This window comes from Rhinichthys klamathensis, unplaced genomic scaffold, assembly GCF_029890125.1.
Source record: "Rhinichthys klamathensis goyatoka isolate OS25496 unplaced genomic scaffold, OSU_Roscu_1.1 h1tg000015l_1, whole genome shotgun sequence".
Lineage (NCBI taxonomy): Eukaryota > Metazoa > Chordata > Actinopteri > Cypriniformes > Leuciscidae > Rhinichthys > Rhinichthys klamathensis.
The window spans coordinates 2,108,986-2,124,330 of NW_026606567.1; the positions used below are offsets into that span (position 1 = coordinate 2,108,986).

General features: G+C 36.3%; 2 protein-coding genes across 4 annotated transcripts in view; both read right to left on the reverse strand.

Annotated features, from left to right (window-relative positions):
- tbcd (tubulin folding cofactor D) overlaps positions 1 to 4,332 on the reverse strand; it is a 52,943-nt gene extending 48,611 nt beyond the window's left edge. The window contains exons 1-4 of the mRNA XM_056272504.1: positions 3,833 to 4,332; positions 2,299 to 2,349; positions 2,109 to 2,206; positions 1,923 to 2,024 (exon numbers count right to left, since the gene is read on the reverse strand). Coding sequence (XP_056128479.1) covers positions 1,923 to 2,024; positions 2,109 to 2,206; positions 2,299 to 2,349; positions 3,833 to 4,004 — 423 coding nt within the window. The 5' untranslated portion in view covers positions 4,005 to 4,332. The remainder of the gene's footprint in view (positions 1 to 1,922; positions 2,025 to 2,108; positions 2,207 to 2,298; positions 2,350 to 3,832) is intronic.
- Positions 4,333 to 7,548: 3,216 nt separating this feature from the next.
- On the reverse strand, positions 7,549 to 12,258 carry fn3krp (fructosamine 3 kinase related protein). Of its 3 annotated transcripts, XM_056272664.1 has the most exons (7): positions 12,137 to 12,258; positions 11,881 to 12,035; positions 10,491 to 10,642; positions 10,267 to 10,358; positions 10,092 to 10,174; positions 9,874 to 9,996; positions 7,549 to 8,013 (listed from the first exon to the last, which is right to left on the reverse strand). In XM_056272664.1, the coding sequence occupies exons 2-7, from the start codon at positions 12,019 to 12,021 to the stop codon at positions 7,675 to 7,677; spliced, it is 930 nt and encodes a 309-aa protein (XP_056128639.1). In that variant the 5' UTR covers positions 12,022 to 12,035; positions 12,137 to 12,258; the 3' UTR covers positions 7,549 to 7,674. The 3 variants fall into 3 exon arrangements, with proteins under 3 accessions (XP_056128639.1, XP_056128643.1, XP_056128631.1); XM_056272668.1 differs by lacking the exon at positions 12,137 to 12,258 and having other exon boundaries at positions 9,874 to 9,951; positions 11,881 to 12,127; XM_056272656.1 differs by lacking the exon at positions 12,137 to 12,258 and having other exon boundaries at positions 11,881 to 12,125.
- Between the last annotated feature and the right edge of the window lie 3,087 nt (positions 12,259 to 15,345).

Consider the following 15,345-nt stretch of genomic DNA (forward strand, 5'->3'; position numbering starts at 1 on the left):
TTTAATTTTAAGTAAAATGCGATATCCACCGTGTTATTCTGTCATGTTTTCTCCCTTTCTTTCCAAACCGCGACAAATGCCAGTCTCCCTTCTCTGCAGAATGCGATATATCCGCTCTCAACCAATCACAACGCACCATTCCACGCAATGAAAACAGTAACGGCAGCGCCTTAAATACACCCGACTTCCTAGTTTTTCTTATCTATTTTGTACTTTTCGATCAACAAACAAAAAATGAATAATTTTGACGGCATTGATGAACCTGTGGTTGTTTCTGCGGTGGGTAAGAAACGTAAGGCATCGAAATCGAATCATTTACGTAAGGAGATTAAAGGAGAACTCCGGCGCAAAATGAACCTTTGGTCTAATTACACATTGTTACCTAGTCAACCGTTATCTGAGATTTGTTTTCATGATTATCGAATGTAAATAGTTTTATCTATAAAAACAGTTTAGCCTATAAAGCTAGTATAACGCTAGTATATTGGGCATAGTGTAATGACAAATAAAAATCGCTTGTTAATACCACTAACAAGGCTGAAAATAGCCCCACACTAACACGGTAGCATAATGAGGGTCCCTACCTTCAAACCGAAGCATTGAGAACTTTGTAAGTGTACAGACAGTTTAATAAGAAGATATTTTAAACATACAGTCAACTTCGCGTATACAGGCAGAAGCCATCTTTGAAATACAGTCTTTACCAGTCGATCTACGAACGCCGATCCAAGCCTGCTGTTCGCGCTCACCTTATCACAACTTATAGCTCGTTCACATCTCACCAGCGCACTTGGATCGGCGTTCGTAGATCAACTGGTAGAGACTGTATTTCAAAGATGGCTTCTGCCTGTATACGCGAAGTTGACTGTATGTTTAAAATATCTTCTTATTAAACTGTCTGGACACTGACAAAGTTCTCAATGCTTCGGTTTGAAGGTAGGGACCCTCATTATGCTACCGTGTTAGTGTGGGGCTATTTTCAGCCTTGTTAGTGGTATTAACAAGCGATTTTTATTTGTCATTACACTATGCCCAATATACTAGCGTTATACTAGCTTTATAGGCTAAACTGTTTTTAGAGATAAAACTATTTACATTCGATAATCATGAAAACAAATCTCAGATAACGGTTGACTAGGTAACAATGTGTAATTAGACCAAAGGTTCATTTTGCGCCGGAGTTCTCCTTTAAGAAGATGAGGCACTCGGGAGGAGGTAAAATGTTTTCAATCTTCTTTACAGTTGTTAATAAAAATATTATACTAATAAACTTACGTTGTTGTGTATTTTCAACAGTTTCAATATGAAAAAAAAAACCTTTTATATTGATTCAATGGATTAATTGCATTTTGATTTTTTTTTTTTTTTAAATGGATTTATTGCATTTTGGGGGAAAAAATAATCAGTGTTTATAGTAAATCTTTGAAAATCAAAACCTGGATTTAATTTTTTTTTTTAATTATGACCTACAAATGCTATGTGAAAGTTTGAAACAGAAAATAGTGGTTTTTCGTTTTTCCACTTTCTTAGTAAAGAAAACCCATTTTTACTCAAATTAATCTAAATGGATTTATTGCGTTTTGGAACCAAACTCTTCATATACATATTTGTGTGTTGCAAGTTGGTGAATGAAGATACTTGCCAGGTTACGTGTCACTACTGCTTTATTAATTTATCCAGCGTAAAACCCGGACACTGCCACACAAATGTGGCTTTTTTGTTAAAGACTGTCCTACTACAGGATTTAATACAGAGTAACAGCTCACTACCAGTTACAAAAGACACTTTAACAGTCTGTCACACAGGCAATCGTCAATTAATTTATTTGACTATTCTGGCCCGCCATCTAGTGGCAAAACTTTGTTTGGCCCGATGCCAAACTTACTTGCCCACCCCTGCTATAAACTGTGGGACCAGCTCACCTCAGTGTCTTTTTGGTCCTGTCTGCATAAAAGGTCCAGAACTGGCTGAACGTCCGACACCTCGTGGGGGAACAGCTGCATGAAAATCTTGTAGCCTCTGACCTACGAAAGCACCAGAAATTCAGTCACAAATCTCCCTTTTAAAGAGATGATCAGTCCAACTTAAAGAGCCGTGCACCATCTTACCTTTGAGATGATATAGAGGAATTTGAAACAGAGATGGACCAGAAGAGGTGGTGACTTCTCATTGCGGATCATCTCTAACAGCATACTCAGCATCCACTCTGAACAACGGCATATACAGCAGCGTTACAAACAGCGTTCAAACACAGAACACAATCATCATGTCCAACACATCCATGATACTTCCTCTTACCCAGGTGAGGGTCCAGAAGATGTGGCTGCTCCTGGTAGCGATCCATCATAACTGCAACAGCAACCCAAAGCATGACTTGACATTTTGCTATATCTTTTATGTTATACTTCACCTTTGCATTACAATACTCAATAGCATAGACAGACAGACAGAGAAAGACAGATATGTTTAAAGAGATAGACCGACGCAGACAGGTAAACAGGCAGATGATAGATAGATAGATAGATAGATAGATAGATAGATAGATAGATAGATAGATAGATAGATAGATAGAATAGTCAACATTTGAATTAGATCAAAAAAAGTTAATCGATGTTGTTCTAAGACAAGAACGGTATTGTTAAAAAATTCATATAGCCTACAGTGTGTGCAGAATTATTAGGCACGTTCATTTTCTGATCATATTTTTTTTCAGGCATATTTTACCAATTCCAAACCACATTAAATCTAAATAACTACTATAATTTTGTATTTAATCATTTATAAGTGATATATAATTGTTCAGGAGGGCTGGAAATTAAAAACACCTTAGATTCAGGTGCGCATAATTATTAGACACGTTTTCTTTTACAGATTTCAAGTTTTGGGAGTTCATTTTTAGTCTTCAGGGTAGGAGACGGACTAAAAATGAACTCACAAAACTTACTGCCAGATTCTGGAAGATGAATTCTTCAAACAATGGTACAAGAGGATGTGGTGCTGGTCCTTCAAGACAAGAGTCACTCTCAATCTGTCGGTCTATAAAACCTATAAATTCATGTACTTTACTACACTTCAGCTTGTGATTCTTATTAAGAGGGGGTCGTTTTTTAGGATTCTTAACCTAATTTTTCACCTTTACCACCGGTTTTTGTCTGACCCTGCTGACCCAATGAGCATTTCACTGTCCAATGATCATGCCTTAAATACATTTTTTTTTTTGTATTGCATCCTTCTCATGGGCATTTAATAATGTGTGACTTTTCAGTCTGAGTTAAATCTCTTTTGTGGCTTATTTTATCTGTAAAAGAAATAATTATGCACACCTGAATATAAGGTTTTTTGTTTAATTTCCAGCCTTCATGAACAATTATATATCACTTATAAATGATTACATACACAATTAATAGTAGTTATTACAATTAATGTGGTTTGGAATTAGTAAAATGTGACTGGGTAAAAAAAAATATGATCAGAAAATCAATGAGCCTAATAATTCTGCACGCACTGTATAACTTTGATGAAAGGTTTTGATCTACTTCAAATGTTGACTACGATAGATAGATAGATAGATAGATAGATAGATAGATAGATAGATAGATAGATAGATAGATAGATAGATAGATAGATACTTAAAGAGACAGACAGACAGGTAAACAAACAGGCAGATGGACAGCTAGAAGATACCAAGACATAGAGAGAGAGAGAGAGAGAGAGAGAGAGAGAGAGAGAGAGAGAGAGAGAGAGAGAGAGAGAGAGAGAGAGAGAGAGAGAGAGAGAGAGACCGCTAGCTAGCTAGCAAGACATCGTGTAGCTACATGAAAATCATTCTTACCCACAAATTTCTCGATGGTGGTCTCTCTGCCGACCGTGTCGTGATGAATGTCCGGCAGGCTGCTGATGAGAGCTCGAGCCTCTGCTCCCTCACTGAACTCGGACAGCACACACGCCTGAGCCGTCACCTCCTGCTCCTCTCCATTACACACTCCCTCCATCATCTCCGACATAATCTATCAGTTCTGTCTCTGACTGACCAGACTAGAGATTCGCTAAAGGTTTGTTTAGAGTTTCTCAGACTAGAGGATCTGACTGATCCAAGATGAAGTCGCAACCGCTCCTCACAATGACGCACTCAAGTCTCTTCAAACTCTAGCTCATCACTTCTCAGTTTCTCTAATACGCGGCAAAACATGCATTAAAAGCAACTGCTGTTGTCTTCTTCGAAAAGACTTACAAATCGTCTAAGATATGACACAATTAGAAAAGACAGTAAAGGCGTATAAATGCACCCCGCGTATTATTATGATGCTCGCGCTGGCTGCATGTTAACGGGAAGTCGCGAGGATCAAAATAAATCAAAAACGCGTTTATTTTTTGTACTTCAAGTTTAAAGTCTTTACAACTTGAAGGGAATGTTGCAATGAAACGCATTATTACATTTTAGATGCGAAAAAATTCGCACCTTTTAATTTATTTCGCATATTTTTTAAAGCTTAATATTCCCTTTCATAGTTTTTTTCCCCCCGCCAAAACATCAGTCCATACCCAGATAACAACTAATGGCCTAACTTAGCTATAGCCAGCAGTCATAAAATAAATAAATAAAAACAATTAATGATTAAGTTTCATCATCCACCCAATTTTCAAAATCAAAATGTGAGGTCACAGGAGTTTGCATTAATTTATAAAATAATAATAACAACAACATAATCATTATTGTTATTCAAATCTATGGTTATTATGTTCTCTCTTTGAACAGATTGGCAATATTTACAGCTAATAAACTGTGGTCATATTTGTAAATGCATACATGGTTTCGAAACTACATGTTAATCAAAAACACAACACAAAGTTATTTTTAAAGTTTTATTTGAATGTCCATACATCCATTAAGCATCCTGTTACTCCTGCAAGCAGTACAGCAAGATCACTAGCAGTTTAAATAACCTTATTCAGATGTGTTAAGGTATCAGTAGGTTAATAGTAACAATGTAGTGCAGTGAAATGTTATTATAGAATGCTACTTCCTGTGCACATGTTAAATCAAGGAGTCTTGTAAAATAGTCTCTCTTCAAAAGCATATTTGGGCCATTCTACAGAATTGGTGCAAACTGCTGCCCCACAACCAAAAAAAACACATTATCTAAAATATCTTTTTGATTTATTTTAAAAAGTGAAGTTTTATTTTTAAATCATGAAACTTTATGTAAAAAAATGTGTCCCGGATTTTCATGTCACTACCGACACAGTGTGTGTTTTAGTCCATTGGCTGAGACTGATTTTAACCACACCCCTACATTTTTGATCAGGAAATATTCCTGTGTGCCTCTCTCTCATAGCCTCTATTTCATTGTAGGTACCATCATTCTGAGGGAAATGTGTTCAAAAGTCTGACAATCTGTGTGTAACTTTAAAGGGGTCATATAATGGTACATGCACTTTTACAAGTTGATTGTACTGAAATGTGTGTTGGCAGTGCCTGTACACAACCATCATAAAATGATAAAAATCCATCCAGTGTTTTTGTTTTAATCTCCTTATATGTTTTCCCCTGCTTCAAATTGAGCCGTTCGATTTTGTGACGTCACACGCTCGGAAGCCCCTCCCACGATTGTTGATTGACAGCCTCGTTTCAACACAGACCCGCCCTCGCTCGTGAGCGAGCAGTCCCGGTCATTGTTGATAGCTGGAGCACTGTCTATGAGCAGAATGGCGTCTAAGCGATTGTGGTGTTCTGTTCTTGGGTTTAATAACGAACACAGCAGTCATTTTAATGTTCCTAAATCCGAACCGCTGAAGACGCAGTGGCCGAGTTTGTTTTCGAAGGGAATATTCCCCACGAGCAACGTCAATGCTTTCATGTTTGCGCGAATCATTTCACACACCAGACTGCTTTATAAACGAGGGTCAGTATAAAGCTGGTTTTGCTAAGAAGCTGCTCATGAAAAAAGGATCGGTACCAGCTATTCGTGTTCCTGCTGAACCTCTAGAAGAACTGAAGTGAGTGTAACGTTTTATTAAACTTAATATTAATATTTATGTTAATCTTTGCAAATCGCTAGCTGCACGCTTCACAATGAATGCGTCTAAGGTTTACACTTAGGGTACATTACGGCATGTTTTCTATGTATGACGTTCTCAATATAATTCATAATCCAACGTTTATACTGAACAACGCGTTATGGTTATTGTGTTATTGTGTTACAAACGGTGTACGCACAGAACAGAGAGGCGGGGTGAGCAAAGCTCATTATCATTTAAAGTCATATGCACTGAAACGGCGTGCTGAAAACAGAGCTGTTTTTGACCAGGTAAAATAAGTGTTTTCTTACAATACTAATGAGAATTTTTAATTAAAGTATATTACAAACTTTTAATTTAGACCCTAAAGTATCATACTAGCTTGTACAAAAATGGCATTATATGACCCCTTTAAGGAACGTCACTACCAAACACCTTTTTTCTGCAATTAAGCAAACCTTTTGGGGTGTTATTCCATAAAAGTATCTAAAATTGTCACTACCAAAACAGTCACTACCGAAACATGTGGTGAAGTTTCGGTTGTGACATCTTGTTTTTTTTAGTGTTATTCGATAAAATTGAGTTATTTTGTGTGTACAACTGTTCAGAACTGTGCTAGTTAACCATGTGCTGATTAGCATCATTGAGTTAGGTTCAAAAGAATAAAAAATTGTCACTACCGAAACAGTTATGACCGAAACATGTCATCATTGTAGTGACAAAAGGGAACACAGTCATTTATTTGGGGAAAATAAACTAAATGTTAATACAGTTATGCAAATCATTAGTACCTTAGTATGTTTTAGTAGTGTTCTGTTATGTGGTTGCTACCAAAGCATTACTGTCACTACCGAAAATGTGCCGTCACGACAGAAACATGCATGTTTTGTCTAAAATAAAGCATATTGAATTATCAACTAAGGTGTTATTATAGTGTTTGGTTCAATGTATATCAAACTAATGAATCCTTAACTTTGAAATCAGTATGATTAACGTAATGCCTTTAACAAAGAAAGATTGGATTCAAAATACAACAAATCTTATAAAATTACACTTGTAATATTGTTAAAATTGTAATTGTTATTGATTTACCTGTGAAAACATTTTTTTTTTTTTTTAAATAGCAAAAAATATTTTTAGAAGGTAGATGTAAACAAAATATGAATAGGTCAATATAAGCTTTCTCATTAAATTATTTATTATTGTGTTTCGGTAGTGACAAATTTGGGGAGAGGAAAAATATTCCAAAACTTTCGGAAAATACAATATGATAATTAACTGCACAATTACTAGAAATGTGTACTTTGGATATTACACAATTTGCATACATATAATATTTGTGGGAAAAGACAATGGCCCATTTATGAAGTCAAGTTAAAGTGCAATTTGCAAAAAGGGAATGATGCATTTAAACTATTTATTTTTGGCCAGTGGATGGAAAACGCATGATATAAGGTGACATAATATATATATATATATCTATATCTATATATATATATATAAGATTTTTTCAATCTGTTCAAATTATTTTCATCTTGTCAATGCATTTCCATCAGACAGGTGATGTTCGATTCAAAGTGTGTGACTAACTTCGAGTTAGTTTATCATCCACCTTCATAAATGAAGACTTGAGAAGGATCCTTTAATAAAGAGCATCTACTTTGTTAGATCCTTCATGATCCGTAGAGAAGAGCCCCTGTAACCCCCACCAAAATGATTCCAGTGGTTCAGATAGTGGAACAGCTGGTATAGTTGCTGTCTCTTTGCAAACCCAGCGGTCTTGGGGATCTTCTCATGGTAAGCATTGTAAAACGAGCTCCCAAAACCAGAAAATATGCCGGCAATAGCCAGCTCGTACTCCGAATGGCCATAAAACGATGCTGGGTCAAAGATGACGGGACCATCAGAGCATTCGGCCACATTTCCTCCCCAGAGGTCTCCATGCAGCAGCGCTGGAACCACCTCTACATCTGTGAACAGCTGAGGGATCTTCAGCTAAACAAAGAAAAGGACATATATATGCAGCACTGTGTGAAGATTTACTGACTGCAACATTATAAATTAGAGGGATAGTTCACCCACAAATGAAAATCCTGTCATTATTTACGCACCCTCATGCTGATCCAAACATGTGTGCAATTCTTCCTACTATAGAACATCAAAGACGACAATTTGAAGAATGTTGATAAGCAAACAGTTTTGGCATCCATTGACTTCCATTGTCTTTTTGTCCATACAATTAAAGTCAATGGAAACTGAAACTCTATGGTTACCAATGTTCTTTCAAATATTTTCTTTTGTGTTTCACAGAAGAAAGAAAGTCCTACATGTTTGGATCAACGTGACGGGGAGTAAATGAAAATTTAAGTGAATTTTTATTTTTATTTTTACACTTTATTTTAAGGTGCCGTAGTTACATGATACTTGCTCAAATTAGTACTGGGGAATGTTAAATAACTACAGGTTAGGGTTTGGTTTAGTAATTATGCATAATTTACTGTTATTACTATAGCAAGTACACGCAGTGACGTGTAACTACGTCACCTTAAAATAAAGTTACATTAACAAACATTATTTTGTTTGTCCCTGTCAATGGATAATGTGGACTTTCCGTTTTTAAATATATTTGAGCAAATGTTGGAGAAAAATTATGGATACATATCAAATGACTAATTTAAGTTGTGTACGTTTACACTTCATTTTACAACTGTACCATTAAATGACATCATATATTAAAAATAAAAAGAACGATATACAATTTAAAATGATAATGATGATTTTGGAATCAATCAGTAATTGATTTGATTTGAAAAGTGGTCATTTTATACCAGAATGTAGTCAGATTATAGGAGTGGAAGGGTTGGAAAGTCGTTTAAGAGGCACAGAAAGTTATAACATCTCAAGGAAAGATTATGAAGACAAAGATTTTTGTTTTGGTTGCTTATTTTTTGGAATAACATGCACTAATGAGTTATTCAGCATAGGACCAAAATAGTTCATATTTTGCTTTTTACATCATTAATATAATGTTTAGTCTATTATATTACATTAATGTATATTTTAATGTTTAAATTAAAAATAGTTTTACCCATGTTTATTCCGTTTAAAAAAACTGGAGACAATGGGTCTCATTCACAATTTATTGCGTGAAATCTGCGTACGAACATTTTAATGAACAAATCATGATTCATCAACTTACATTCTAAAATGTATTCTAAATTACGAAAAAAGAACTGAAACCACTTGAACACAAAGACTACATAGTCTTGGTGGCCTTATAAACATGTTAAGATTAAATCTTCAACATAGATATAGATATATAGAAAAAGATAGATATCATATAGGCCTATCAGTAAGAGATTAAGAAAAGGTGCGTTATAGCTCATGCTGCGAGGTAGCTCCGCATAAAGGCGCAGATACACGTACGTACAGCTGGCAAAACAGAGGTCTGTAATGTCTATATAAAAGGTGTTTAATGCATTTGAACTTGTTTTGAGGATGCCACTCTTGGCATTGCTCTGAGATCTTGCTGCACGTACTCTTTGGCGAGAACGTGTCTGTAGAGAGTGTCATGTTGGTGTGAGGGAAAAGGGTGTGTGAAATGCCCTTATATGGACATGGTTTGGGATTGTTTTATGTCAATTATTTACCTCGGGCATGCGGTCGCTCATTTAGAATACTCCGAATCCATCAACATTAGAACGAGGTTATCTAATTAATGTGCGTAAAAGTTTTTGCGAGAAGTTCAAATGTGTATATACGAATAGTGTACGCAATTATTAGTAAATGAGACCCAATATCTTTTGTGTTTGCATGATATTTTGCTGGAATAAAAATCTGAGCTGTTTGGTTTACTTGGAGTTTGGACCACAATTCCCTGGCCTCTCTGTCTCCGTACGACTGCTCCACCAAGTCGAGCTGGTGCTGCAACCTCTGCTGGGAGTAAAAGGACACCCAATCATCCTGCCAGTCATTTACCTGAAAACCGAAAGGAGAGATTGCAAAGTACGTTTGAATATAAATCCCTCCATTTGTTATTATGATCAGACAGCATACAGAGCAGAGATGCTGACCTGAGGGATATAACCACAGCATGTGTTCACGTGAAACCCAAACCTGTTGGCTGTTTCAACCTCAGACTGTCCTGGTCCTTTCCCTTTTTAAATACAGAAACTATATGATAAATAATAATGGCACTAAAAAATCTCCATAGATGCAATATTAAAAAACAAAACAAAAAAACATTACCAACAGTCTGCTGCTCCTTGTTTTGTTTCTCTATCTGTCTCTTGTTGTAAAGATGCAGGTCAGCTAGTCGTTCCCCCAGTTTTGATGAGTATCTACAGCACATAAACATTACATATTTTAAAAGGAGCATTATCCAACAATGCCCACAATGTTAATGTGACATTGACCCAATTCTCAGTCCTATTACATGATCCTAAACAAGCTCTATGGGTTCACATGATTACTTATTTAAGCTCCTCATATCCACATGTTCCATTACGAGGAGAGCTCCACTTCTCTCGAGGTCCAAGACCTTCACAGGCCTGGGCACTTTCACTGCGTTCGTGGACAGGATCGCTTCCAAGCTCGCCATCTCTCCATCAAACATCCGTCTAGCCTAAAGAAAGAGAGAGAGAGATTAGAAATAGTTCAATGATTAGTTGATGATTTACTTTCAAATAGTCACTGATAGACAGTTTACATTATATATTGATACTTTAAAATGCAATCATATACTATTACATGATAATATAATGCTAAACAAATCATTAATTTGTGTACTACTACTTTCAAATAGTTATAAAGCTAAAACTTTACAAGGTTTCATAAGTTCACTAACTATGGACAATACATTATTACTGCATTTATTAACCTTTGTTAATGTTAGTTAATATATTTTCATTGTTCATGTTAGTGACAGTCCATTAACTAATGTTGACAGATAATTTTGTTCTTAAAAATGTATTAGTAAATGCTGAAAATACCATTGACTAAGATGTAAAAAAGTGTTGTTCATTGGTAATTCATGTTAACGAATGTAGTTAACTAATGTTAACTAATTAAACCTGGTTGTAAAGTGTTACCGTTATAAATATTGTATATAAAATGACATTGCATAATGTGCAACAGATCATTAGCTGATAATGTACTTTCAAATATAAAACAGAAATAACATCATAAAGGTAAAAAAGAATAAATGTATCTATAAGCTACATATTAGTACGTATAATGTATAATTACAATGCATAAAGATCATTCGTTTATGTACTTCCAAATAAAGACTGTCAGACAAAGTTGTAATGAATGGAAGCAGTACATTCACAATTTGTGAAAATAAAAAGATTACACTTTATTTTAAGGTGTCATTGTTACAGTGCAATTATATATTTAAGTACCGAGTAATATTAATTAACAACATGGGGTTAGGGTTTGGTTGAGGGCCTCAGAGGGTTAGTTGAATGTAATTATGCACAATTTACTGCCATGTCCATGTAACATACTTATGGACACTGTAAAATAAAGTGTTACCAATTAAAATACTAAAGACAATTAGAAAATGTTGAAAATATTTACTCAAAAACAGTTTTGTATCCTACATTTTCATATTTATTTTGGTATCATGAGACTATTTTTTTTTTTAGATATGCCAGAAGTTACTTTCAGTTAAAACAGTTAAAACTAGACTTAAGTTGTCTGTAAAAGCATTTACGTTCGATACGTAATGTACTTTACTATACCAAATCACATTATTATTCCAAGTTTGATGACAAAGAAAGACACACATAAAGTAGCATTGCAAGATACTAGCGATGCAAATCCAAAGCGTCGAGCTCAAGTGCATGTGTGCGCGCGCACCTCCGCCTTGTGGTTGATCTTGACGAACACTCTGCCAGTGTCAGTGTCAAAGCTCTGGCCTTCACTGATGCATCCTCCTCCTGAATGACCAGTGCTCTTCAAAACAGATGTGGCCAACTCTCTCTTCAACAACGCCTCCATCTCACTGCACAACGCTCATACAACCATAAAATAAATACAAAACAATGCGTTTCTGCAAAACTGGTTACAGAAAATGTCTAATATGGGAGACGGGCTTTGTTATTGATCTACTTACAAGTGCTGAGTAAATATCTCTGGATGATTACATGCGCTCATTGGCTTGAGCAGTACTCACTGTTGAGATGTCAAAATAAAAGTCATGGGTCCGTGTCGTAGTTCGGATGCTCCCCTGTTTTCTTTTCAATTGTGCATTGTCCTCTACATTATAGCCCGTTTCAGATAGAGTTTGTAGGGTTTTTATATATATTTATTCAAAATTTATTCAGACACCTAGATAACATTTCTCACATTATCACAGTTTATTCGCTATAGTATAGAAAATGGTATAAATTATTATTAGTTATCAAATCAGTTGATATTTCACTGGTTTTGTCCATCCTTCTGTTAGACTGTCTCACAAATGAATTAGGTTGAATAGCTGGCAGCTGTTAAATTTAAGTACACAATTAACTTAGATAATACCAATGAATGTAGGTCAACCAATTACCAAGCAATGCTTAATTTTGTTCAATCTAGGGTGTAAAAATGTCGCATTAACAATCAAAGAAAAAACACTCAAGCAAACATGGTCAGGGGCCTGTACCATGAAGGTAGCTGAACAAACTCGGAGTTACAGGATTAGTTTTGAGTTGACAAAACCAAACCGATGCAATCAGGCTTTATTGGTACCATGACGCAGCTCATCAACTTTCTCTGTCAACTCAGGCTTTGACTATGGGCTTTGATCTTAAGCTATGATTACTCCACGAGCGCGTGCACATACCAAAGTGACGTTGGCACCGAACAACCAATCGCGTTTGATATGGATAGAGCGAGAGCGATATTTTCTTTCCGCGGAGGAGCAAGAGATAATCATTCAGAATTACGATGAATTTAAATATGTATTACAAGCTCGAAACAATACGGTCTCTGCTGCCAAAGCAAGAGAAGACTGTTGGAGAAAGATTGCTGATTGTGTTAATGTGTAAGCTAAATAAATACGTTCTTTATTCATGTAAAATGATGTAGGCCTATATATAGCTATGAATGTATGTGTGTGTGAAATATAGCCTATATTTATATAATATATAAAAAAATGTGCATGTATATACTAATAAAGATTAATATTCATTGATTTTTAGATGCAACTCCAAACGTTCTTGGCAGCTGATAAAGACAAAATATAAAAATATAATTGAGCCTAGTAAGTATTTACACACAGCCTTTTATTATTTTTTTATTAACACTTGTTTGAGGCAAACCGAAAAAAGAGTGAAATTCAGAAAACCAGTGGAGGGCCACTCCTCCAGAATACACTGAGTTGGCTCTGATAGGAATAAGGGACGGCCGATTATGGATGGGATTACAGGTGCTGTACAATCTGACCCTGGTGCCGGCTCCTCGAAGCAAGTCGATGTGTTAAATACGTGTGCGATACATTACTATTTTAAGTTTTAAATATGTCTGACTGTATGTTCTGCAGTCGAGGGAAATGCAGTGTCCCTGTTGAAGCCAGCACACACACACACAGTCTCCCACACAGAGGTCAGTATGCAGCAGACAGAACACCAGAAACATATTGGCCTACTTTTATTTATCAGGGAGGAGGAAATGATGAAGACACTCTGTCTGTGTTCTGGGACAGTTGCTGAGGTGAATGCACTGGGCTTTTTATTAAGGCAACATGTACTGTATTATATAGTACATTTGTGAAATTTGCTTTTTGAAAGAAAAAAAAACGTGATGTCACCCTATCAATATATTTTACCGGCAATTTTATAAAAACCCTCTCTTATGGACATGGTCAATAAATGTCTGGGGAACACTAATAAACTATTAATGTACTCCTGCAGAGCGAGGACCACCTTGCGAATAGTTCGACAAACCGTGTTTTCCCCTAGATTCTGTGCATCACCGATCGTGCAAGTATGTAGGCTACCACTTGCAAAAAACGCAACGCAATACCATTTAGGGTACAGTAAGTGCATGAATTCGATGTGTTAAATTATTTATGTGCGGTTTAAGAAGTTCGCAAAGATAAGATATTCCTTCCGCAGAATTCTGTATCTTTATACACTATCAGGAAAGGCAAGGGGATTTTGTCCGGCTAAAAACTCTTTCTCTACGATGTGCTCGTCTAACAATTTGCGCTGAGATGTCCACAGGATTTGAAAGAAAATGTAAAGCCATTGCAACAAACACTGGGAATTAGTTACGTCACCTATGTTTCTTTGCTTACAGCTGATTGGTCAAACTTCAGTCTGAGATCTCGAATCCAGAACTTAACCTGCCCCGGAGCAGGTTAGCCGTGCAGCGTAAGGTACCATGGCAACGAACACCGATTAAAGCCGAGCTACTTTCATAGTACCTAAAATCCAGGGTTGGCCGAAACTAAGCTGAAACATAGCTGGCTAGCCACCTAAACCGGCTTCATGGTATAGGCCCCAGGTCAAAGTGTCTGAATAATTTTTGGTTTTTGAATATTTTACTGGTAGTCCACTGTATGAAGAATGTTTTGGTATATAGGCCTAATATGTTACAGTTTAGTTTATTTTTGTCTATCCCCACTTACATAAATTAACTATTGTCCTGTACCCACTAGTAAAAAAAATAAAAAAAATATATCTGGCGTCTGAATAATTTTTGGTTTGACTGTGTTCGTACGTGTGTGTGTGTGTGTGAATTACATATAATCATAGTATATAATAATAAGTGTTACAAAAATGTATTGTGCCTGCATTTAATTTATAGAAGTGAGATGTCAAAGGCATTTTGATCACTGAACTGAGAAAGAAAGAAAGAAAGAAAGAAAGAAAGAAAGAAAGAAAGAAAGAAAGAAAGAAAGAAAGAATTTACATTTGATTTGTAATATGTAATTTACTATACCAAATCATATTATTATAAACAGCATTTATTTAAACTCGCCCGGCTCCCCGAGTTATAGCCGTTCGAAATCGGGGGTCCCAGCGAACGGCGATCCGGTAGGGGGCATCCTCGAGGCCCGCCACTCTAGCGTTCGGGCAAGGGTTCCCCTGGGACCTTCTCCCCCGAATTTGAGCTCTCTGGGTCTTTGCGTTCCAGAGATACAGGCGATTTTCTTCTGAGATCGTGACGTCACCGGCGTCCGCAATTTTGCAGCGCGCCCGATGGTTTTCTGCTAATATCTCCGCGAAAACACCACCAAAAACTATGGAACTTATATGGTTCTTTTCAGCTCGACTAGATGGTCGAGCTGAATGCTCGCCGAATCCGTCAAGTAGGCTATTCGCCGAGATATTTGCGTAA

Coding starts and splice junctions, on each gene's coding strand:
- fn3krp (XM_056272664.1), bottom strand. CDS start 12,021: ATGGAGGCGTTGTTGAAGAGAGAGTTGGCCACATCTGTTTTGAAGAGC. Junction 10,643..11,880: donor AGATCAACCACAAGGCGGAG/GTGCGCGCGCAC, acceptor CTCTTTCTTTAG/GCTAGACGGATGTTTGATGG. Junction 10,175..10,266: donor CAAGGAGCAGCAGACTGTTG/GTAATGTTTTTT, acceptor GTATTTAAAAAG/GGAAAGGACCAGGACAGTCT.